At 45.5% G+C, this 25,259-nt stretch overlaps 1 protein-coding gene across 4 annotated transcripts in view; it reads left to right on the top strand.

Moving 5' to 3' along the window:
• The window catches only part of LOC138102790 (zinc finger SWIM domain-containing protein 6-like), a 421,672-nt gene extending 396,996 nt beyond the window's left edge, over positions 1-24,676 (top strand). For all 4 annotated transcript variants that reach the window (XM_069000557.1, XM_069000559.1, XM_069000561.1 and 1 more), the window contains 2 exons: positions 20,829-20,910; positions 22,183-24,676. In XM_069000557.1, coding sequence (XP_068856658.1) covers positions 20,829-20,910; positions 22,183-23,045 — 945 coding nt within the window. In that variant the 3' untranslated portion in view covers positions 23,046-24,676. The remainder of the gene's footprint in view (positions 1-20,828; positions 20,911-22,182) is intronic.
• Positions 24,677-25,259: the final 583 nt, after the last annotated feature.

Here is a 25,259-nt window from a genome sequence, read left to right as displayed (position 1 = left end):
AAATATTGCATTATCTAATTATTCTTGAGGATCCATATTCCCCCCTTTTTGTTTAATAACATGCACTTGAGGGTCAAATGACATCGTTCTGTCATGGCTTGGTCCTGGGGATTATATGGGATCCCTGTAACAGTTTTCATACCCCATTGGTGAAGGAATTACTGAGTATTTTTAGAGGTATAACCTGGGACATCGTCAGTTTTTAGAGTCTTTGGCAGGCCCATAATAGCAAAGCAATGTGTCCAATGTCTAAGGATATCTTTACCTTTTTCCCCTGTGTGAGCAGAAGCACATATTAGGCTAGAAAATGTATCAATGGTAACATGAACAAACCTCAAACAACCAAAAGAATGTATGTGAGTAACATCAGTTTGCCATAGCTCATTAGGCTGTAGGCCTTGGGGATTAACTTCCTGAGTGGGAGGATGTGAAGGCAATCTCTGAAAGTCTGGGCAAGCACACACAATATCTCTTGCCTGAAACAAAGGGATGTGAAACTGTTTACTCAGCCTTGCTGCATTCTGGTGAAAAAATGAATGAGATAAGTGGGCATAATTGAATTGTAATGTTGCTGCAGTTAAGCTTTCCACCTTGGCATTCCCCTCTGCTATAGGACCAGGTAAATTTGTGTGACTCTGTATATGAATAATAAAAAGAGGTTGGTTTTGGTTCTCAGTTAGTGACTTCAATTGAACAAAGCTCAAACAATATCTTATGGCTAATTTCCTTTATAAAAGCACCATGTATTCTCATTATGACATTAACAACATATTCAGAATCACTAATTATATTGACTGCTTCTTGTTTAAAAATCATTCAAGCTAACACTGCTGCATGTAGTTCAACCTATTGAGTGGAACCACCTGTTTGATTTATTGCATATTTCCATTCGTGACCATCTTGCCATGTAACGATTGCCTTTCCTGTGTTTCCTGATCCATCCATAAAAACACTATGTTCACCAGGAATAGGGTTATGGCACACAATAGTTTGTAGTGTTAAAGGCAAGTGAACAACATTTTGCAACTGTTTGTCTGAAGGCAAAGAGAAAGAAATCTGTCCTACAAAATCTGCCAATGCTATATGAAAAAGATCTGAATTTTGTAACAAATACTCATAGTTGCCAACAGACAGTGGTAAATTAATAACCTCCAGATCATATCCTGTCAATTGTATGATGTGGGTTTTGCCCTTCTTAATTAGAGACGCATAGAGCTCTATCAGGGTAGTGATTGTTTTCCTAGGTGTATTTGGTAAAAAAATTCATTCTAAGTAGATCATCCTGTCTCCCTACAATTGCCCTATTAAAGCTGTGGGATAAGGTGCGGTAGGGAATAAAAACAAGCTAACTGGTAAAGCTGAAACAATTCTGTCTGCTTTTGCAGTGGAGATTTGTGAGCTAATTATATCTAATTCTCGAATAGCTTCTTAAGATAATGTTCATGGAGAAGATAAATCAGGGTCTCCTTTCAACTGAGCAAAGAAATGTTTTAATTGATGAGTGGCTAAACCTAGCATGGATCGTACCCAGTTAATTGCTCTCAGTAGCTTTTGTAAATCATTCAATATTTTGACATCAGGCTTTAAAGTTAATTGCTGTGGTTTCACATTTCATTCAGTCAGTATCCATCCTAAATACTGCCAAGGGGGGTTCTCTGAATTTTTTCAGGGGCAATTTGTAGCCCATGCTGAGTAAGATTAAGAATGAGATACCAAATAGTATCTTGCAAATATGAATCATCATGTGCACAAACTAGAATATCATCCATATAATGATAAATGATGCTCTGAGAATGTCGAGCCTGCACAGGCACCAGGGCATTGGACACCAAAATTTGACAAATAGTAGGGCTATTTATCATCCCCTGAGGAAGCACTGTCCAATGATATTGACGCATGGGTTCAGCATTATTAACTGAAGGGACAGAAAAAGCAAAATGCTCCTGATCCTCAGTGTGCAGAAGGATAGTAAAAAAGCAGGCTTTTAAATCAATAAGAATCAAGTTCCAATCCCTGGGCAGTAAAGTAGGGTTTGGTGTACCTGATTGCAGGGCACCCATGGGTTTTATGACTGCATTGATAGGTTGTAAATCATGCAATAAATACCATTTTCCTGATTTCTTTGGGATCACAAAAATAGGTGTATTCCAGGGACTAGAAGAAGGAACTATGTGTCCTGTCGGTAATTATTCTTGTACTAGTTGGTTTGCCTTAATGAGCTTATCCCCTTTTGTCCTGGGGTGACTGTATGATACTGTATTCCCTATTGTCTTCCCTATGCCAGACATGAATCCTGTGCCTTTCTGTGTCTTTAAGCTGGGTCCGAGAGAAAGGGAGAAAAGAAAACTGAGCAGTTTTGTGTTCAAGGACACAGATATACACTCCCCTGCGTTCCTGGCTGCTACAGAGCGGAGGAAAGCACCTTCCTGCTTTTTCCCAGCTCTCAGCTCCTTTTTCTCAGGAGAGAGATGGAGAGTTAAACTCCTTTGGTTTTCAGCTAGTCTGCGAGCTGAGGCAAGAAAGTTGTTTTTTCCTGGGACTTCGGCTTCTTCTTCTTCTCTTCTGGAACTGTTGAGAACACCAGAACTCACTGGGAGAGCTTTCCACCAAGGCCTGTAGGGGCCTACGTTGAACCCAGCTCCAGAGGAGAGAGAGAGACCACGTGTTGGGGTGGGTCAGCCTGCTCTCGGTGGATGCTGACCCACCCCAACAACCACGCTCAAAGAAAGGACTCTAAAATCTTACCAGGTTTCTCTCCACAGTGAGAGGTTTTATTATTTAGCATTATTATTCTTTTCCCATATGTTTGTTAAATAAATAGGGTTTTTTCCTTCACTTTCCTCTGAGGAAAATCTTTTTTCCCCGAACCTGGTGGGGGAGGGGTGGCTGTAACCTGCCTTTTATCAGAGGACGTTCAAATTTGGACGTTCCTCCGAATTTGTCTCAAACCAGGCCAAATAATTAGTGGCGCCCAGCACGTGGTCCGGAGGAAAGTGAAAAAACCTGTGCTAATTATATTTTGGTTTGAATTTACATATTCTGTGTTGGGGTAAAGTAGTCACCATGTTGGTAGAGTTCATACTATCTTTCTGGTTTGAGGTATGAATGCCTTTCTGGTCCCTAGGCCAGTTTGGCTATCCACAAAGAGCTCTAATTTTGTCCCTGATACATAATTTTTACAGAACCGGGGCACGAATTGGGATTTTTATTTTGCTGTGCTCAATGAAAATGATTTATAAGAAGTTAACAGAGGTACAGGCAGTTGTTCAAAGTGTGTATGATATGCGGTTTCTCTGTCCTAACCCCAGTCCTAGTTTCAGTAGCCTGATTTGGGAGTTTATTAGTAATTGCACCCAGTTTGTTAGAGGAGGAGGGGACAGGGTTTCCCAGCCTTTCATTTCCCTCCCCTTTAAGTTTGACACGTTATGTTTTGAGAATGTTCAGTTTCCACTGGATGGTAAAGAGACCACTATTGCCACAGGCCTAGGCCCTAGGGTATATCACCGTGTCCCGCAGCCGTAGGGAGGAGGAGGAGAGAAGATCCAGCAGGCAGGAATTGTGCAGCAAGATTGATTTATTTAATTATTTTACAAACTCTTTTATAGACTTTTTTCTTCATAGTCTAATTGGACAAGGATCAGCCACCCCTTGGGGGTGATTGGCTAAAATCCTAAAACATCCGTTGTCAAAATATTTTTCTACTATACCATAAACAAGACTTTTCAAGGTTGCAGGTGGTTTGGTTGTTTACATAACTCTGCTCCATCTTCTGTGAGAGAGAAAAGTCTCTCACGGACTTAGAAAATAGCAAGAAAATCCTTGCTAGCAGCATTTTTGTACCTACAATTCCTCCTTTTTGTTTGATAACAACTCTACTATTAGTCCTAAGTAGAAATTTACATCAGTTATTAATTCTAAATATGTCCTTAAGGCTTTAACTCTCTGACTCCATAATAAGAAATTTAAAGTTCAGTCTCTGCTTGGGGAAGGACCATCCCAGTCTCTGCTTGTGGATGGACCATCCGCCTGATGGTTGACATCCTGGTCACCATCAGAAGAGTCATAAGGCTGATGATCTACATTCTGGTCATCATTTGGAGGTTGCCTGTTCTGCCTCTGGTGCCGTAGGTCAGGGCGAATGCATTTTGAAGGTAGCCTCCGTATCCCAGTATCTGTGGAAATGCAAGCATACCCACGACCCCAAATGATAAGCTCATGAGGGCCTTCCCACTGGTTAGTGAGTAAATTCCGTACCCAGACTTTTTCCCGGGGCAGTTGTGTCTCGCCTGAAGACTGCAATGAGAGAAAATGATTCAGAATAACAGGATTATTTGAATTTTGTGGTACTGTAAGGTGATTAGTTGTATACAAAGCTTTTGCTAGTCAGCTTCAGTAACCAAATTCAAAGGTTCCTGTGAGAATCATTGAAAAGCCATGGTAACAGCCCTTAATTCAACTAACTGAGCAGAGCGTGACTCGGATTGGTGTGTTAGTCAACCACCGCAAAGGCAGTGAAGGATACTGTGTGCCCTTACGCAAAGTGACCCCCATTAAAAATTTGACAGGTCTTTTCAGGAATAGTGACGGGGTTTTTGTGTGGAGACCATAGTGCAAATCTGACCGTTAAAGTCAGCGTCAATAACTCCTGAGTGCACTAAGATTCCTTGATGGGTAACGTCAGGCTTTCCAACCAGCATCACACTGGATCCCTGGGCTAAGGGTCCATATGCCTCCAAGGGAACCTTATATGTACTGCTAGAGTCTAAGATGACTGTGGCTGCGGTGTGGATGTCAAAACCGTCTGATCCCTGGGTGCTGTTTCTAGGGTGGCTGAGTAGGCCTGTTCCTGTACCTGTGCCACCCTCTGGAGGAGCGACTGCATCGGAGAGCAATTCCCCCTCCTTGCACCCCAGCGGAAGTTTCCCGACAAAGGCCGACCATTGGCATGAGTCAGGGATCTACAATAGTGTTCCGGTTTGGCCAAATTTAGAAATATATCCTCTGAGAGAAGGCACAGCTACCCCTTCCCCCCCAGGTTCGGGAAAAAATAAATTTTCCTCGAAGGAAAGTGAAGAAGATAAAACTATTTATTTACCAAACACACGGGAAAAGGAAAATAAGGCTAAATAATAAAATGTTTCACTGTGGAGGAAAAAAAAACCTGGGAAAGTGTTAAGAGTCCTCCCTTTGGTCTCCTCGGCGCTGGGGCTTGGGCCAGGGCCAGGCCCTCTGTGCCCGGTGGAAAGTCCTCCCGATGTGCTCTGAGGTTGAAAAAAACAGTCCAGTATAAAAGGGAGAAAATCCGGAATTCCAGAGAAGGAAAAACAAAGTCCAACTCTCAGTCTCTCTCTCTCCGGAGAACAAGAAGCTGAAACAACTGGTCAAAAGCTGACTGGAAAGCAGCAAGCCGGGTGCTTCCTCGCTCTCCTCCCGCAGCTGAAAAAAAAACCTGCTATCTCTGTGTGACCTTGAACAAGCTGCAAACTGCCCTGAAAAAGTTTTGCTCAGTTTTTTCCTTCCCCCTCTCAGGCTCAGTTTAGAGGCACAGAAAGGCACAAAAATTAATTTTGGGCATAGGCAGCGATATGGGATACACATCATAACGTCACCCCAAGACATTCCACCCCTTATCCCATATTGTTGGCTCAATGCCCAAACTAAGATATTCTAATTCTACACACACATTAATACATATATATATATACACAGCTATATACGAACAGTGACAGTGACAATCAGCAAGCAGGGGTATACAAGCATTTCACACAACAATCAGATCTCCCTGTGGTACACAACGTGTTGTTCCGTCTTTCTGCATTACCCACCATGTGCAACCAGGTCCCTGAGCAAAGACCACCCCACGGGTGGGTTTGTCTGCACTCGAGGCAGAATTTATCCACACAGGCTTTCCTAACAGACCTCTGACATGCACTACTGGGACCTTATCTCCATCTGTTGTATTCAGGGATTCAGATTGGGCTGGACCAGCTCTATTGGTGGAACCTCGGGTGTTAACTAACCAGGTGGCCTTTGCTAGATGCTGTTCCCAATTTTTGAAAGTTCCCCCACCTAGTGCCTTCAAAGTGGTTTTCAACAATCCATTGCACCGTTCCACTTTGCCTGCAGCTGGTGCATGGTAAGGGATGTGGTACACCCACTCAATGCCATGTTCTCTAGCCCAGGTGTTAATAAGGCTGTTCTTAAAATGAGTCCCATTGTCAGATTCAATTCTCTCAGGGGTACCATGCCTCCAAAGGACTTGCTTTTCGAGGCCCAGGATGGTGTTCCGGGCCGTAGCGTGAGGCACAGGGTAGGTCTCCAGCCATCCTGTGGTGGCTTCTACCATTGTGAGCACATGGCGCTTGCCTTGGCGGGTTTGAGGCAGTGTGATGTAATCAATCTGCCAGGCCTCCCCATACTTATATTTGGACCACCGCCCACCATACCACAGGGGCTTCACCCGCTTGGCCTGCTTGATCGCAGCGCATGTCTCACAGTCATGGATGACCTGGGAGATACTGTCCATGGTCAGATCCACCCCTCGATCTCGTGCCCACTTATAGGTGGCATCTCTGCCCTGATGGCCTGAGGCATCATGGGCCCATCGAGCTAGGAACAACTCTCCCTTGTGTTTCCAGTCCAAGTCTACCTGTGACACTTCTATCTTTGCAGCCTGATCTACCTGCCTGTTGTTTTGGTGTTCTTCATTAGCCCTACTCTTGGGGACATGAGCATCTACATGGCGGACTTTCACAACCAGCTTTCTTACTCGGGCAGCAATGTTTTTCCACTCTTCAGCAGCCCAGATTGGTTTTCCCCTACGTTGCCAATTAGCTTTTTCCCACTTTTCTAACCATCCCCACAGAGCATTGGCTACCATCCATGAATCAGTGTAGAGGTAGAGCTTTGGCCACTTCTCCCTTTCAGCAATGTCCAGGGCTAGTTGAACAGCTTTGAGTTCAGCGAGTTGGCTTGATCCACCTTCTCCTTCAGTAGCTTCAGCAACCCGTCGTGTGGGACTCCATACGGCTGCTTTCCACTTTCGTTTCATCCCTACGATGCGACAAGAACCGTCGGTGAAAAGAGCGTAGCGTGTGTCTTCTGATGGCAGTTGGTTGTACGGTGGAGCTTCTTCAGCACGTGTCACTTGTTCTTCTTCATCAGCGAGACCAAAGTTTTCACCTTCTGGCCAGTTTGTGATTATTTCCAAAATCCCAGGGCGATTCAATTTTCCGATACAGGCACGCTGTGTGATGAGAGCAATCCATTTGCTCCATGTGGCATTGGTGGCGTGGTGGGTAGAGGGAACCTCTGCTTTGAACATCCACCCCAGCACTGGTAGTCGGGGTGCCAGGAGGAGTTGTGCCTCAGTGCCAATTACCTCTGAGGCGGCTTTGATTCCTTCATAGGCTGCCAAGATTTCCTTCTCTGTTGGAGTGTAATTGGCTTCAGACCCTCTGTAGTTTCGGCTCCAAAATCCCAGTGGTCGACCTCGAGTCTCACCAGACACCTTCTGCCAAAGGCTCCAGGACAGGCCATTGTTCCCGGCTGCAGAGTAGAGCACGTTCTTCACTTCGGGTCCTGTCCTGACTGGGCCAAGGGCTACGGCGTGAGCGATTTCCTGCTTGATTTGGGCAAAAGCTTGTTGCTGTTCGGGGCCCCAATGGAAATCGTTCTTCTTGCGGGTAACCAGGTAGAGAGGGCTCACAATCTGGCTGTACTCAGGAATGTGCATCCTCCAAAAGCCTATGGCACCTAGGAAAGCTTGTGTTTCCTTCTTGTTGGTTGGTGGAGACATTGCAGTGATCTTATTGATGACCTCAGCGGGAATCTGACGCCGTCCATCTTGCCACTTCACTCCCAGGAACTGGATCTCTCGGGCAGGCCCCTTGACTTTGCTCTTCTTGATGGCGAAACCAGCTTCCAGGAGAATCTGGATAACTTTCTCTCCTTTATCAAACACTTCTGCTGCAGTGTTCCCCCACACAATGATGTCATCAATGTACTGCAAATGTTCTGGAGCCTCACCCTTTTCTAGTGCAATCTGGATTAGTCCATGGCAGATGGTGGGACTGTGCTTCCACCCCTGGGGCAGTCGGTTCCAGGTATACTGCACACCCCTCCAGGTGAAAGCAAACTGAGGCCTGCACTCTGCTGCCAGAGGAATGGAGAAAAATGCATTGGCAATGTCAATAGTAGCATACCACTTTGCTGCTTTGGACTCTAGCTCATACTGGAGCTCCAACATGTCCGGCACAGCAGCGCTCAGTGGTGGAGTCACTTCATTCAAGGCACGATAGTCCACAGTCAATCTCCATTCTCCTTCAGATTTGCGCACAGGCCAAATGGGACTATTGAAGGGTGAGTGGGTCTTGCTGACCACCCCTTGGCTCTCCAGCTCACGGATCATCTTGTGGATGGGAATCACAGCATCTCGAGTTGTCCGGTACTGTCGGCGATGCACTGTCGAGGTAGCAATTGGTACTTTTTGTTCTTCCACCTTCAGAAGGCCGACTGCAGACGGGTTTTCTGATAGCCCAGGCAAAGTGTTCAATTGCTTACTGCCCTCTGTCTCCACAGCAGCTATTCCAAAAGCCCACTTGAGTCCCTTTGGGTCTCTAAAATACCCGTTCCGGAGGAAGTCTATGCCCAAAATGCACGGGGCCTCTTGGCCAGTCACAATGAGATGCTTCTTCCACTCAGTTCCAGTCAGGCTCACCTCAGCTTCCACCAAGGTCAAATTTTGTGATCCACCTGTTACACCAGAAATAGAAACAGATTCTACCCCCACATGCTGCGATGGAATTATTGTACACTGCGCACCAGTGTCAACCAAGGCATCATATTTTTGTGGTTCTGATGTACCAGGCCAACGAATCCACACAGTCCAAAAAACGCGGTTTTCCCTGACCTCTACCTGGCTAGAGGCAGGGCCCCTCTATGCCTGGTTATCCTTCTTTCCCTGGGCCTGTATCTTAGAGGTTCCTTCATGGGAATTGGACATGCCATCGTCTTTTCCATCATTTCCAGCAGTTTGGCTACAGGCAACTGGAGCTACTTCCTTTTTGGTAGATCCTCCTTTCTGAGACTTGCGCTCCTTCAATTCACTCACTCGTGCTGCCAGAGCAGAAGTGGGTTGTCCACCCCACTTCCTCATGTTTTCCCCACTGTCACACAGGAAATTCCACAGCTCACTTCGTGGGATGTGCCTTCTCTCTGGGGAACGTCCGCGGAGAAGGCACTCTTTAATCTCCTGGTGATTCTTCTCCATCTTATCTTCCATTTTCTGCATACGTGTTTCCACAGCTGCGATTCTTGCGTGTGTTGGGCCATGCACAGAGTCTGCATATGCTCGGAGCTTCACTGCCATATCCTTCACAGTCTCATTCGCACCGTAGTCCGGTTTCATTATTGCTAAAGCAGAAGCGTATTCTGGTGGCCCAAGGTGTATGAGTTTTCGCCACATGTATGGAATAACTCTGGCCCGGTCTGGACTCCTCAATCCTGGGTCATTTGCAAAGACAACCTCTACCACCCCTAGTTCTCTCAGGCGTTGGATCCCTTGCTCTATGGTCTTCCATGGGGTTTGCTGCATGTAGAGATCATCTCCACACATATATCTTTCAGCCACGCCTGTTAAAACTCGTCTCCAGACACTGGTAGAATCAGCCCCCCTTTTCATCGCTTGGTCGATCACTGGATCATGTGACAGGGATCCCAAATGCCTCGCTTCAGCACCGTCCAGCATCACATCATCACCTGCCGCATCCCAAATACGGACCATCCAACTTATTATGGATTCGTCGGACCGTCGGGTGTAATCCTTTCTTAGGCTGTGAAGGTCCTTTATGGACATGGACTCAGTAATGGTTTCTGTGCCTGAGTCAGATGGTGGTTTTGAGGCTCCTTCCCCTGCATCTTTTGAGGTCCCTTCCCCTGCATCATCATCATCTTTCACTGGGCGATCAGTTTTGGTGGTGTGCTTCTTCCTTGTGACAGGAGCCACTGTCAGTGGCTTAGACTCTCCATCTGGTTTGGGCTTGCTGTCTGGTTTATCTGCAGCCTGAGTGACTGGGGTATCTGCAGGCTTTGCTGATTTATCTTCCTGTCTCTCTACCATTACATGCTGCAGTGTGCGATAGGCATATGCCAAAGCCCAACATATTGCAAGGAGCTTGTTCTCATTGGAATTGTCATTATATTTCTCTTTCAGATATTTCGCCACCTCAGCTGGTTTCTGAACTTGTTCAGGGGGAAACTTGCAAACCATTGGGTCAGAGAATTTCTTCAAGATTTGGCCCATATCCTCCCATTCCCCACACCACTCAGGATGTTCCACCTCTGGGTCAGGTGTCTCAGCAGTCACCCTGGAAATCTGAGCTCTCATTCTAGACAAGCTGCGAGACATATGGAGGAAGCTTAGGAGATACAATACCACGAAGATGATGTCTTTAACATCCAGGGGAAACTGAACATTCTCAAAAGATAACCTATCAAATTTAAAGGGAAGGGAAACCTCGTCTCCTCCTCCTCTAACAATCTGGGTGCAATTACTAATAAATTCCCAAAACAGGCTACTGAAGCTAGGACTGGGGTTAGGACGGAGAAACCACTTATCATACACACTCCGAACAGCTGCCCGTACCTCTGTCAACTTCTTATAAATCATTATCACCGAGCACAGCAAGATAGAAATCCTGATTCGTCTCCCTGCTCTGTAAAATTTACATATCAGGGACAAGATTTGAGCAAGTTGTGGATAGGCAAACAACCCTAGGGACCAAAAAAAAACCAGTACCTCAATGAAGCCTAAGGACCAAAAAGACATGAGTACATCAAGCCAGAGAGACATTATGAACTCAACCACCATGGTGATTACTTTACCCCAACACAGAATAAGCAAATTCAAACCAAAATGTAATTAGCACCGTTTTTTCACTTTCCTTCGAGCCACGCAGTTGGGCGCCACTAAATTTGTTCCGGTTTGGCCAAATTTAGAAATATATCCTCTGAGAGAAGGCACAGCTACCCCTTCCCCCCCAGGTTCGGGAAAAAATAAATTTTCCTCGAAGGAAAGTGAAGAAGATAAAACTATTTATTTACCAAACACACGGGAAAAGGAAAATAAGGCTAAATAATAAAATGTTTCACTGTGGAGGAAAAAAAAACCTGGGAAAGTGTTAAGAGTCCTCCCTTTGGTCTCCTCGGCGCTGGGGCTTGGGCCAGGGCCAGGCCCTCTGTGCCCGGTGGAAAGTCCTCCCGATGTGCTCTGAGGTTGAAAAAAACAGTCCAGTATAAAAGGGAGAAAATCCGGAATTCCAGAGAAGGAAAAACAAAGTCCAACTCTCAGTCTCTCTCTCTCCGGAGAACAAGAAGCTGAAACAACTGGTCAAAAGCTGACTGGAAAGCAGCAAGCCGGGTGCTTCCTCGCTCTCCTCCCGCAGCTGAAAAAAAAACCTGCTATCTCTGTGTGACCTTGAACAAGCTGCAAACTGCCCTGAAAAAGTTTTGCTCAGTTTTTTCCTTCCCCCTCTCAGGCTCAGTTTAGAGGCACAGAAAGGCACAAAAATTAATTTTGGGCATAGGCAGCGATATGGGATACACATCATAACGTCACCCCAAGACAAATAGTCTGAGCAATGCCCTGGTCTGCCACACCTCTTGCACTGGGGGATCGGTGTGTTCTCTTTTTGGCTTGGCTTAGGCTGCTTCCATTTTTTCGCCTGTTTGGGTTGCTTTGGTTCACGACCAGAAGATGTGTGAACAGGCTGCAGGAACGCAGCCAAAGCAGACCTTTTCTGGTTCCCAGATTCCACCTTAGCACAGGCTTCGACCATGTCTGTCACCTCAGGGTCCCCTGGCAAGGCATCTATGATTTTTCTGCACTCCTTGTTTGTGTTATCTCTCACTAACTGCCTTAACAATAACTGCCTTAACCCCTTTATCCTCAACCTGCTTCTCAAGAGAAGCAGCGACTTTCTCTACAAAAGAGAGGAATGACTGATTTTCCTTGGACTATTTCAGTATATTGCTTTCTAGACGCAGACAACTCTATGGTTTTCAACAGGGCAGCCGTCATGCCGACCTGTTGAGCTTGCTGCAGGACGCTAGAGGACAAAGTACCCTGTAGACTGGGATCAGAGAAGGGACCAGTCCCCATCAAAGCATCTGTTCCCACTGCACGTCTAGGATTGGCAGCTGGGAGCTGGATCTTCCCTAATGCAGCTTTGTCAGCCAGCTTTCTCCAGGTTTTCTCAAAAAGTGTAAATTGTACAGGTTGAAATAGAATTTGACCTAAGTGTCTGATATCAAATGGAGAAAGCAAATCTGTATTTATCACCCTTATTATCTGCATAACCTCAGCAGAACCTAGCCCATCTTGTGCCACCTTGGATTGCAAATCCAGTGCAACCTTCCAAGCAATCGTCTCATGCTTTTCATGCTCCCCTGAATTTGGGAGTGCCTTATACACTGGGAAACCTTGGATCTCCCCTTTTGGGGAGTCACTACCATCCTGAATTTCTGGCACAGCCTGTGGATAGGGTGTAACAGCTTCCCGATTACCCCCAGAATCCTCAAATCTATTTGGCATTCCAAGTGTTTCCAATAACCTCCAGTCACCCTCCTCCAACGCTCACATCTTAACTGACTCTAAGAAGTGACTGTAGTGGGTCGAATGCACTGTTACCGTGCAGTCCTGAAAGGTCCAGGGGCGAGACTGGAGCAGCCTTTTCCTTTGCCGCGTGGCTACGACAGCTTTACGCCCCGGGGCCAGAACCTCATCTGCTTCACTGCCTGACGATGAGTCATCAGGCAAAGGCAACTCTGAGACGCTGGGAGCGAACAGAGGTGGACGGAGAGCGGCGCTTTGGCTAGGCTAGGAGCAGAACAGACAGCACAGACTACAGCTGGCTGCGCTGCAGTTTGAACAGCAGCTTCTTTTTGGGATGCCGTCTCGGCCGGTCCCGACCGAGCTGGTACTGGAGCTGCTGCAGCCGTCTCCGGGGCTACAGCCATGCCAGGCGCTGTGCTCGTCTCTTGCTCCGCGGCAGCGTTCAGCGCTGTCGCTGGCCCCCGCGCTGCAGCCATGACCGGCGCTGCGCTCATCTCTTGCACCACGCCAGTGCCCGGCGCTGCTGCCGAAACTGCTGCTGTTTCTCGCTCCCCGCCCGCGTTCGGCGCCCCTGCCCCCAGCCACTACTCTGCAGCCGTGGCCGGTTCCGGGTTCTCCCGCAGCCGCGCTAGTTCTACGTTCGCCGCTGGCCGAGCCACTTCCTGGTTTGGAGCCTCGTCTCCCGTGGGCACCGCCGGCCTGGTGCACCCCTTGCTGCAGGGTGCCTCTGGCATTTCCAACAGCTGCTTTTGCACGCTGAGCAGTACCTCCAGCTTCCATGACATGTTCGGTAACTCTTTCAGCAAAGGCAGATGCTGTATTAAAAGGTCGATGGCTCGGTTCTGCAGCGGTGCAGAACCGTCCAGCATAAAGGAGGGCAGCGGATCACACCCAGGCAGTCTCGGTGCAGGCACGCCTGGAGCTGCGCTGGCCAAGAAGGGATGTCCGGGCAGTTCTGGCTCTGTTGGTGCATAGGCAAACGGGCTAGGAGCCGCCACGGTCCAATTCGCTAAGCTGCTAATCCACGTCCCTGGATAAGCCGTGGCCGCAGCCGAGCCAAGCAGCAAGGCGCACTGCGTGCCCTCCCTCTGCCCCGACACCCCCGCCTCTGCCGGCGCAGGGTCCCTGGGGGCCGGGGAGTCCTGCGATTGTGCAGGGTGAGGAGGCGCAGGCTCTGCCTGTGGAGCTGAGGGTGTTTTTTCAGATTCACTATCACCTGCCCCTGGAGCCCGGTCAGTGGGGTCCCCCTCAGACATTCCTCCGTCACTTATTACTGAAACAGGTGAGCCAGCTCTGCTGCCACAGTCAAGGTCGGTCAGCAGCATAAATAACGAACGCCAGGTTCGGTATAATTCTAACGCTGCTGGGTCCCCAAACAGGAGTTCATGCCGGACAGCACAGCCAAGTTCCTGCCATAAGGCAAAGTCCAGGGCAGTGTCTCTGTCCATGGAAATCCCTTTTAAGGTAGCCCAATCTAATAATTCCCGAACTGAGTTTTCAGAAATGGAGGTGTGCAATATGCTAAACACACCTTTCCAGACCCTTACCACAGCGTCGGTTTGTGAGCCGCTGTTTGCCATTTCTGAGTCTCATCGGGCCTCCCGGTCCTGGTGGGGGGAAGGGGAGCAGCGTACCTCTAGAGGAATTCGGCTTGGCTCGCAGCAGCAGGACACTTTGCAGCTTTCAGATCACGTCAGGCAGCACCAAATATTGCCGCAGGCCTGAGCCCTAGGGTATATCACCATGTCCCGCAGCCATAGGGAGGAGGAGGAGAGAAGATCCAGCAGGCAGGAATTGTGCAGCAAGATTGATTTATTTAATTATTTTACAAACTCTTTTATAGACTTTTTTCTTCATAGTCTAATTGGACAAGGATCAGCCACCCCTTGGGGGTGATTGGCTAAAATCCTAAAACATCCATTGTCAAAATATTTTTCTGCTGTACCATAAACAAGACTTTTCAAGGTTGCAGGTGGTTTGATTGTTTACATAACTCTGCTACCTCTTCTGTGAGAGAGAAAAGTGTCTCACGGATTTAGAAAATAGCAAGAAAATCCTTGCTAGCAGCATTTTTGTATCTACAGACCACCTTCCTGGTGTTTTATCTGGTAAACTTCCTCTATATGGTCTGCAGCTTGTCTAGAATCAGGGCTGAGATTTCCAGGGTGACTGATGAGCCACCTGACCCAGGTGTGGAAAATCCTGAGTGGTGTGGGGAATGGGAGGATATGGGCCAAACCCTGAAGGAATTCTCTAACCTGATAGCCTGGAACTTTCCCACTGAACAAATTCCGATCCTAGCTGAAGAGGGGAAATATCTGAAAGAGAAATACAATGACAATTCTAATGAGAAAAAGCTCATTGCAATATGCTGGGCCTTGGCATATGCTTATCGTACACTGCTAGATACTGTAGGGCAGCAGATAAAAGGTGGAGGGCCAGGAAGATAAATCAGCAGACACCCCAGTTACTCAGGCTGCAGCCAAACCAGACAGCAAGCCTAAGCCATTGACAGTTGATCCTACCATGAGTAAAAAGCACACAACCAAAAACGATCATCCAATCAAAGATGATGATGATGTGGGGGAAGGAATCTCAAAGCCAGAAAGTGACTCAGGCCCAGAAATCATTACTGAGTCCATGTCTATAAAGGACCTTCCTAGCCTAAGAAAGGACTACACCCAACGGTCTGATGAATCCATAATAAGTTGGATGGTCCGTATTTGGGATGCTGCAGGTGATGATACAATGCTCGATGGTGCTGAAGCGAGGCATTTGGGATCCCTGTCATGTGATCCAGCTATCGACCAAGCAATAATAAGGAGGGCTGACTCTGTCAGTCTCTGGACACGGGTCTTGAGTGGCGCCAAGGAAAGATATATGTGCGCAGACGATTTCTCTATGCAGCAAACCCAGTGGAAGGCCATAGAACAAGGGATCCAATGCCTGAGAGAACTAGCGGTGGTAGAGATTGTCTACACAAATGACCCAGGATTGAGGAGTCTAGACAGGGTCAGAGTTGATGCAGTGATGTGGCAAAAACTCATATGACTTGGGCCACAAGAATATGCTTCTGCTTTAGCAATGATGAAACCAGATGACGGTGGGAATGAGACCGTGTGGGATATGGCAGTGAAGCTCCGAGTATATGCAGATGCCGTGCATGGCCCAACACATGCAAGAATCACAACTGTGGAAACACGTCTGCAGAAAGTGGAAGGTAAGATACAGAAGAATCACCAGGAACTCAAGAAGGAGATTAAAGAGGGCCTTCTCCAAATCTTGGCGGTACAAATCAGAGATTCTGTTACCAGACACAGATGTCTCCCAGCTAGAAAGAGAAGGTACATCCCACGAGATGAGCTATGGTTTTTCCTGTGTGATAGTGGGGAAAATATGAGGAGGTGGGATAGACAACCCACTTCTGCTCTGGCAGCATGAGTGCATGAATTGAAGGAGCGCAAGACTCAGAAAGGAAGCAGCTCCAGTTGCCTGTAGCCAAACTGCCAGAAATGATGGAAGAGAAGATGACATGTCCAATCCCCTTGAAGGAACCTCTAAAATGTATGCCCAGGGAAAGAAGGAAAACCAGGACACCTTTCAAGGCCACTGATCTATGTAATCAACTGGGGTGATCTGTTGGCACCTCAGGAGACCCAGCCATCCTCTAAGTACTTTGCTGGACTGGTGCCAACATGCTCAGCTCTTTGAACAACTGGGCTATGTACAGTAAACATAAATTTTACCCTATGGTTTCAATTTTGATGTTGCCAAGTTTGCCTCTTATTTGTAGGCTTGTGACTCCAATGATGTTATCAGTCTGCACACAGAAGAAAAATCTTTAATTCTGGGACAGCCTCAGAAAATAATGTGGTTCCTGTAGAAGATAGTCCTCCAATTTTAAGTTATATAGTGTGTTTTCCTTTCAGAGATGTGGGTTGAAAATTGTTGTAACCTGCAATCTCAGAAAAGAGACAAAGTATACAAAGTATGGGCTTTCCAGGAATTGCTACCAAGGGAATTTCACCTAAGTTAATGACAGTTTTACTGTTGCTTTCAACACAGGTGTAATTTCATTTGTTTCTTCTGCCCAACTTTTTTATGATCCGATTTTTTTTATTATTGCTATTTCTCCTTTTTTTATTATTGTTATTTCCCCTTTTTTATTCTGCTGCAATGCTTTTCCCTTGTGAAAACCGGAAAAAAAATTAAAATACAAGTCAGTTTCATTAGGTAAAAAAGTTATTTGAAAAAACATTCACGGATTGAGCTGGGAAGCCCTGGCGATTTGAGGGGCGTAAGGCGCGCCCTCCGGGAGGCAGATCCAGCCCACGGCTATGCGCCAGCGCTGTGCTGAGCGGCCGAGCCGTGAGCCCGCACCACCGCTGTGTTCTGCGGCTACGTGAAGCGGCGTGAGGTTGAAGCGGGCGGGGGCAGGCCACACCAGGCCCCCTGCCCGTGCTGAGGCTGCTGCTGCCGTTGAGTGCCCTGCCGGGGCTCTGGACGGTGCTGCTGCGGCTGCGGGGGGTGGGGTGGGGGGGGAGGGGGGTCGGACGGACACCGAGGGCTGCGCCGATCAAGGGCGCAAAGAGCAGGGAAGCGGCGGCGCTGCCGGAGCTGCCCCCACCCGCCGGGCAGCTCCCGGGGCGATGGGGCTGGCGTTAATAGAGTCTTTCCCGGGAAAAGCAAAAGATGTTACATCAACCTGCAATAACGCTTCCCTTTTACAGAGCTCCAGTGCCATAAACGCTTGCGATTGTGGAGCATTGCCAGGGAGAGACGGGTCCTTTTCCGAGACGGGTGGAGGGGGGCGGGGGGATACATAAGGTGCAAATGGTTCTTCGCTAAATACCTGAGGGAGAGTATTGGAAGGTTCTAAAGGTTGTGCTAAGCGTTGTTTTAAGGGAAGATACAGGTCTGGCTCCTTTTCAGGATTAACAGGAGCTGACGGTAACACATCCCCATCAGGTTCATTACCAGTATCCTTTTCATCACCCCCTGCCTCAGCTACTCGAAGGGGCTCTAAAGTACCCATGAGAAATCTCCACGTTACTGTTACCAAATCAGGAGTCTAAAAACCTAAGTCTACATCTTCGTAAATGCTCCCCCACATGTTCCCATACCTTAACATGAAAGCTTCCTTCATCTGGAAACCAATTACAGTGCTGTTTAACCAGTAATAAAAGTTGCTCTAATTGCTTGTCAGAGATTTTATGTTCTGCATTGACAACAATCTGTTGTAATGCTTTTAAGTAGAGTCCATGCTCCTGGGAAACCCCGTCCTATGATATTAGACTGCACAATCCCACGGTTCTTCGTCCAGTGAATACCACTGTCCTAATTTCATATGATGTGCTAGCAACTTACTCCCCATCGGATTGTGGTTCACTGAAAAGTTCCCCAATGTTGGTATCACATCTGTGATCTATTCCCACGTCATCAGTATCACGTCTTTGATATGTTTGCATCTCGCGGCTCACCAAATGTTGGTAATGACATCAAATGCAAAGAAAAATCTAAATGTAAGAAATAATCTAAATATAAAAAATCAAAATATCAATATCAATATATCAGCAATGAGAAGAAAACACACTGATGCGGTGTTAATTGGTCTGAGCTCTGGTCTAAGTGTAGTTTTTCCCTTCTTCTTGTCTCCTTCCCATGTGAGCTCCCTTTTATTTTAATTTTGTTACAGATAAACAACTGCCTTCTGATTGGTCCTCAGGGCCTCTGCTAATTTTGTAATACACAAAACATGTCTCAAGCATTCCATGCATGTGATTGTTTTCAATCACAGTAAGTTACACACTCATATGGTGGTCTTCCACCAAAGCAATTTTTTCACAGCGTCCTCAGCAAACACACAAGTTAGCAGCGCCTTTAGGGTTAATATTCTCTTGTTCTAATCTTGGTTAGGATGCCAGGTGTCTGGCACTGTTCCCACACTTCACAATACACCTCTTGATGCAGAGGGCAACCCCTCTGCCTCTCCTACCTCCCCTGTCTCTTCTGAACAGCCTGTAGCCATAGATAGTTGGGCGCCAGTCATGGGATTCGTCTCACCAAGTTTCAGTAATGGCAATAAGGTCATAACTTTCTAGCAGCACTGTGGCTTCCAACTCCTCCTGTTTGTTGCCCATGCTGTGTGCATTGGTGTAAAGGCATCTCAGCTGGGCTGTTGGCCATGTATCCTTCCTAGAGGAACATCCCTTAATTTCTTTGAGATATTTCCCTGGTGTTTCCCTGTTGGCTTCGGTTACTTCAGGAGTCCCTGGCTCATCTCCATAAGACTGCAAGTGTGCTCCAGTGCGACCAGCACATTTCAGAGTCACCGCCAGAGGACCCTCACTTGCACTCCATCCCTCTAACCTTGGCCTTTCATCCCATAGCTTCCCAGGTACAAGCCTGCTGTTGTCCCCCTCCCCCCTTACATCTAGTTTAAAGCCCTGCCAATGAGCCCCACTAGTTCCTGAGCAAAGACTCTCCTCCCTTGCTGAGAAAGGTGAGTTCTGTCTGATGTCAGCATGCTCAGTGCTGTGTAGGCCATTCCACTGTCAAAACCCCCCAAATTATGGTGATGACACCAGCTGTGCAGCCACATATTAATAGACTGGGCCTGTCTCTTTCTTCCAGTGTTGCTGCCTTCAACTGGAAGTATAGAGGAGAATATAACTTATGCCCCAGAATATTGGGATATGTCTGGAAGTGTGTGTTATGATCCGGTTACTAAAATTCTTAGAAATGCCTCTGCCCGAATTAAGGTGCAAACGAGACCATATTCCAGTGACAATAGTATGGGTTTTATTTGATAGCAAATATGAGGAGGAGAGAGAGAGAAAGAAAGAAAGAAATAGAAAATGAGGGGGGGGGACAGAAAGAGAGTGACAGGGACAGAATAAGGAAAATATCACCACTCCGTGGATCCCAACGATGTTCCGTTGATCCTCTCCATCTGGTCTTCTTGGTGGTGAAGGTCCCCCCAAAAAGCATAGAATATGATGGGTTAATATATGCTCAGGCTAGGTAGGAAAACCCAGGCACCTCCCTGGGGGGGGGGGGGGGGTTGCCATTGTCTTCTGCAACAGACTCCAGGTTTGTTGCATCACATGCAGTCCTGTGGTACGAGGCCTCAGGAATGACTCTGGGGGGAACTTTGGGGGGTCTTTGATGGATTCTGACACCCCCTCAGCTGCATCTCACATGAATGTCCTGTGGATGTGTCCTGTGGGGTTGGGGGTTCCACAGCTGGGCCAGTTTGTGTAAGGGAGGATAGGTGTTCACTGCCTCTAACTGGAGGTTACACCCAGAACCTCTTCCCCCCCACCTCATTTTGGGGGGGGGGAAATCTGTCAACCTGGCTTCTGTGGGCTGTGGTCTCCCCCACCCCAAACTGAGCCAGGGAAGAATCTCTGCTGTGTTTGTCTTTCTTGTGGATGCATTCTTCTTTTTCAGCCTTGGTATTTTTTCCTAGGCCTGAGATGATTAAAGAATGGGTTTTCCCTTTCTCTAATCTGAGTGGTTTAACTTACAGTCCAAAGTCTCAGTCAGCTATCATCAGGGAGGCTTCTTTGGTTGTAGCTTCTTTATACAGTTTTTGTTATAATAAGCAAAACTTTATATCAATGTTTGAGGCATGAATTATTTAAGTCTCTGACAGTATGTATATATATATATCTTTGCAGCATAAGCAGCCAGTCAAATCACAGTACACTCTGACTCCTGTGTGTATTGTTGAAGTCAATGACCAAAAAATATATATGGGGGAAAAATTTGATTGGTTAGATTGCCCAACAGGAGTTGACATGTTTCCACTTTAAAGATTTATATACATAGAGGGAGGAGACACAGGATAATTTAATTTGGATAATTGAAAATTGGTTGGGCTTTGTTGTTGGTTGGAGGCAGGAGGGCTTTTTTGTGGGGTGGTGGGGGTTTTGTTTGTTTTTTTTCTTCTCCCCAAATAAAACAGATTTTCTCCTCTAGCCTAGAAGGACCTGCAGTTGGAATTACTCTCTGTATGCTCTTCTAAGGCAGCTGAGTAGTATTTATCAAATCTTTTGACATATCAGCTAAAAAGACGTAACAGAGCTGAGAAGGCGAGAGGCTGCCATTTTGAACCTCACTGTATTTGAGTAACTTAAATCCCTGATTGTTGGTATATTGTCTTGGTTTTACAATAGGATTAATTTGTACTTTGTTTGTGTTGTTTTAATAGGTGATGCGGATGACACTGTCAACATTGAATTGGCGACGACGGGAAATGGTGAGGTGGTTGGTAACATGTGCAACAGAAATAGGTATGTTCTGAGATGCTTCTCAAGGGCTCCTGCCTTTTTGTCAGCTAATCTTAGAGGGCTTGATCTTGTTTGTCAACACTCAGGCTCTGCAAATATTTCCCACCTTCTGTTTCTCTTTAAAATCCCTTTTTTAGAAGACAATAATTGTCAGTGATGAGTGGGTTTTTTGAGCATATAATAGAATAGGCACAGGCCAAGTGAGACAATAGTTTATTAATGCAGTGTAACTTCTTTCCCCTTCAAGGTAGGGACGTCCATAACCCAGATTTCCCCTTCTTCCCTCCATGCTGGGTTTGGGTTTGAGGCTGCAGCAGAGAAAAGGGTAGTGGTTATGGGATGTTACACTATGCTACAACTTTGCTTGCTCTGAAGGGTGAGGCTCCAAAAGACTGGTGAGAGCACTGTCTTGTCAGCTTTGGGGAAGATGAACCGGAAAACAGGTGAATGAAATGCTGAGGTTGCGTCACACTGTGCGGCAGACAAGATCTCATGAAGGGGTTCTCATTGTTTGTTGTTTGTTTTCTTGGTTTCATTTTTTTTAAGCCCCTTTGTAAATCCAAGCTTAGAGTGTAATGCTTCTTTGTTACGTGGCTATGACATTGTGCAGGCCTCTCGTCTGCACTGGAAAGCAAAGCAAACCAAACACTAATGCAACCCAAGCCTTTCTACGATATTGCTCAGAGTATTTCCCTAATAAAAATCTTTATGCTCAAGTGTATATCAATTTGATTCAAGATGTATCTGAAAAGCCTGTTGGAAAAGGGTAGGGGTTAGGATTTTTTATTTCTTTTAAAGTTGTGCTTAGTATTAAATGCTATGGTGTTCTATTAAATGAGACATTTGGCATGCTTTCATATTCTTTTGTGCATGTGCTGTACTGTGAGATGCACCTTAAGAAAATAAGTTAAAATTGCCTTTTAAGTCTTTGGTGTGAGGGCTGCTTTTGAGTGATGTGATAAGACCAAATGAGCCAGAACTTGTTATCCAAATTGTATTAGATAACAAGTAAAAGAGCTCAGTTGTCTCAATGGGAGATAAAAGCTTATCTTGCAGGCTTTGTTATCTGCATTTCAGTGATTGCTAGAGTGTACACAGTTAGGCTTTGTTTTAATGTCCTTTTGCAGACATGTTATCTGGTTTAGCTTTTCTTGCTGAAGCTGGTCTCCTTCAGTGTACTGGCAACCTCTTAGAACTGTGAATATACTCTTTTGCTGAACATCTATATCTGCTAGGTTTTGTCAGTTGTGCCTAATCCTTTCTTTCTCTCTCCAGGTGTTTATGCACTGGATAGTATAATGCAAAACTGGTTTACGCTTTTCACTCCAACAGAAGCCACTAGTATTGTTGCTACAACAGTGATGTCCAACAGCACCATTGTCCATCTGCATCTGGACTGTCATCAGCAGGAGAAGCTGGCCAGCAGTGCTAGAACACTTGCTCTACAGTGTGCCATGAAGGATCCTCAAAACTGTGCCCTCTCTGCACTGACTCTATGTGAAAAGGATCACATAGCTTTTGAGACTGCTTACCAAATTGTTCTAGATGCTGCTACAACCAGCATGAGCTACTCACAGCTTTTTACTATAGCACGATACATGGAGCACCGTGGTTACCCTATGCGGGCCTATAAGCTGGCCACTTTGGCCATAACGCATCTCAACCTGAGTTACAATCAGGACACACACCCTGCCATTAATGATGTTCTCTGGGCATGTGCGCTCAGCCACTCCCTTGGGAAAAATGAGCTAGCAGCTGTAATACCTCTGGTGGTCAAAAGTGTCAAGTGTGCAACAGTACTGTCAGATATTTTGCGCAGGTGTACTTTGACCACTCCTGGCATGGTGGGACTCCATGGAAGGAGGAATTCTGGTAAGCTCATGTCACTGGACAAAGCCCCTTTAAGACAACTCTTGGATGCCACAATCGGAGCCTACATTAATACAACTCATTCACGTCTCACTCACATCAGCCCACGACACTATAGTGAGTTTATAGAGTTCCTCACCAAGGCCCGAGAGACCTTCTTAATGGCTCATGATGGACACATCCAGTTTACACAGTTTATTGATAACCTAAAACAAATCTACAAAGGCAAAAAGAAACTGATGATGTTGGTTCGTGAGCGGTTTGGTTGATGAAAATGCGTGAAGGGAGGAGGTGGTTTGTTTTTACTTGAGCCTGCCTTTGTATCCTTTTGAACTTAAAGAAACAAAGCCACACTGGTATTATATGTGTATAGTTATGCTGAGTTTGAAAACTAAACTGTCATGTTGTGAAAGTTTGTGTGTTTAAATTTTTTTCCTTTTTTCTGTTTTGTGTGAGAGAGAGAGGTTAAAAAAAGGTTTGGTTTACACTGAGTATATGTTGTCAAGTGGCAAAAGCCCACATCACTCTCCTGTTCTTTCTGTATATGTTCACAGCCTCAAAAACAAAACATATATTGCAATGGCTTTAAAAAAAAACAAACAAAACACCTCCATCCTGTGATAAGTACCTCGAATGGATTCAGCTTTACTCCTTTGTAACTCATCGTTATATTTCAACATATTTAAACAAACCAACAAATGAAATACTAGTAGTTAAAAGGCTGACCATGTGGCTTTGCAGTGCTGTTCATCCAGAAGCATGGCACACAATGCTTGTGCATGTGGAAACTTAGCAACTGTCAACATACATTCTCAGGGATTTATCAAAATAAATTTTTTAAAGTATGAAAGCATTTATTGTACTGTATATATATTATAGTATATGTCTGAATATTGAAAAAATCTAACGTTAATTTATAAAAAAAATCAAATCTATGTAATGCAAAATACTTGAAGCTGCAGTAGCTTGGTTTTAAAGAAAAACTATCTGAAGGACTAAAGTGCGCCTTGCTTCAGGGTTGGCTCAGGTGGTGAACTATATGCTAGGCATCTATTCAGAGCCATCTTTTGGATTGCATGGTTGGAATGATACCTACTGGGGGAAGTTTTATATATATATATATGTATGTATGCATGTATATATATGTATACACACATAAACACATGCTTGTAACAGGCACTATAGTAAAGAGGGACAACAAAAAATACACAGCCAGAGCAGCAAGCCTTAGCATTAAGAATACAGTATGCCAGAATTGGGGTTTGTGCCTCCTAGCCTAGGAAACCTAAAGAAATATCATTTTTGACACAAAATGCAAAATGATTGACGTGATACATTACGCCTTTGCAGTGAGCTAACAATAAGCTAACCTTTGTGCACAAATATATATATATATATATATATATATAATATATATTCTGCATAGGTATTTTGACTTTGTGCAGGACAGAAAGTTGTGTAGGTATGACTGTTCTACTTTTCCGTTCATTTTTCTAATATATTTTATTTTCTCTAGAATTGCTCAAACAAAAGCAGCCTTCTATCTTGCCTTGTCTTAATGCTTTAAATTAACCAAACTGGAGATCTAACTACCAAACTGTTCATTATATTATTAAAGACCAACTTTGATTACAGTATCGTGTCTTTGCTTTAGCTGATGGTTCTGTATCTTTGTGCTTTTTAAAACAGTTTTTGTTTTGGTGCAAAAGTTGTCCAGTGTCTCTCGTTCCCTTCATTAGAGAACATGCTAGAGGTATGTTTGTAGGTATTTTTGTTTAGAAAAACTATTTCATGCTCTCCATTTTATTTATTATAATAGGTAAAAAGGTTGTACTTCATTACCCATGTAAACATGCTCATGAAGTTGAAATTAATTAAGATTTGATACAATGATATCAATTTATTTATGTAACTAAATCACTGTTTTATAAACTTGTTACTGATAACAGGTTTTTTTCTTGTTTTGATTAAAATTAGTTTTTTGAAAGTTGATTCTGCCTCCTTTATGGTGTCTGTTTCTGGAGTTAAATTATGTATGGGTAGTTCATAGATCTTAAAAGCTCAGCTTGCAACTTTGGTGCATTATGGTGATAATCAATATGACCAAGAAAGAAATGTTTTGTTCCTCAAAAATCTGCTGAGGAACAGTAGTGTTCACAATTGCAACAGCTCCTTTGCTCATGGAGGAAGACTTGGTGTGTCAGAGGGACCAAATGCTGCCTGCAATTGAAAATGTGTGGTCTATGCAATGAACCATAAGCCATCCCTGGTGGGATGGAAGAGTGTGTGGGAGCACATTTCCACTCGGTGGATTATTTGGGTGACCATGAAAGTTGAGATGTGCTGCAGATATATACAAGGACAGTTCTTGCTGTTCTTTGGATTTTCTAAAGCATTTTGTGTATTCTGAACCGTGCAACTCACTCCACCCAGCATGGAGTTCTTGCTCACCAACTAACAGCCAACATTTCTGCATTTTTGGA

This window comes from Aphelocoma coerulescens (assembly GCF_041296385.1).
Source record: "Aphelocoma coerulescens isolate FSJ_1873_10779 chromosome W unlocalized genomic scaffold, UR_Acoe_1.0 ChrW_unloc_scaf_1, whole genome shotgun sequence".
Lineage (NCBI taxonomy): Eukaryota > Metazoa > Chordata > Aves > Passeriformes > Corvidae > Aphelocoma > Aphelocoma coerulescens.
This window is presented reverse-complemented; position numbering and strand designations above follow the sequence as displayed.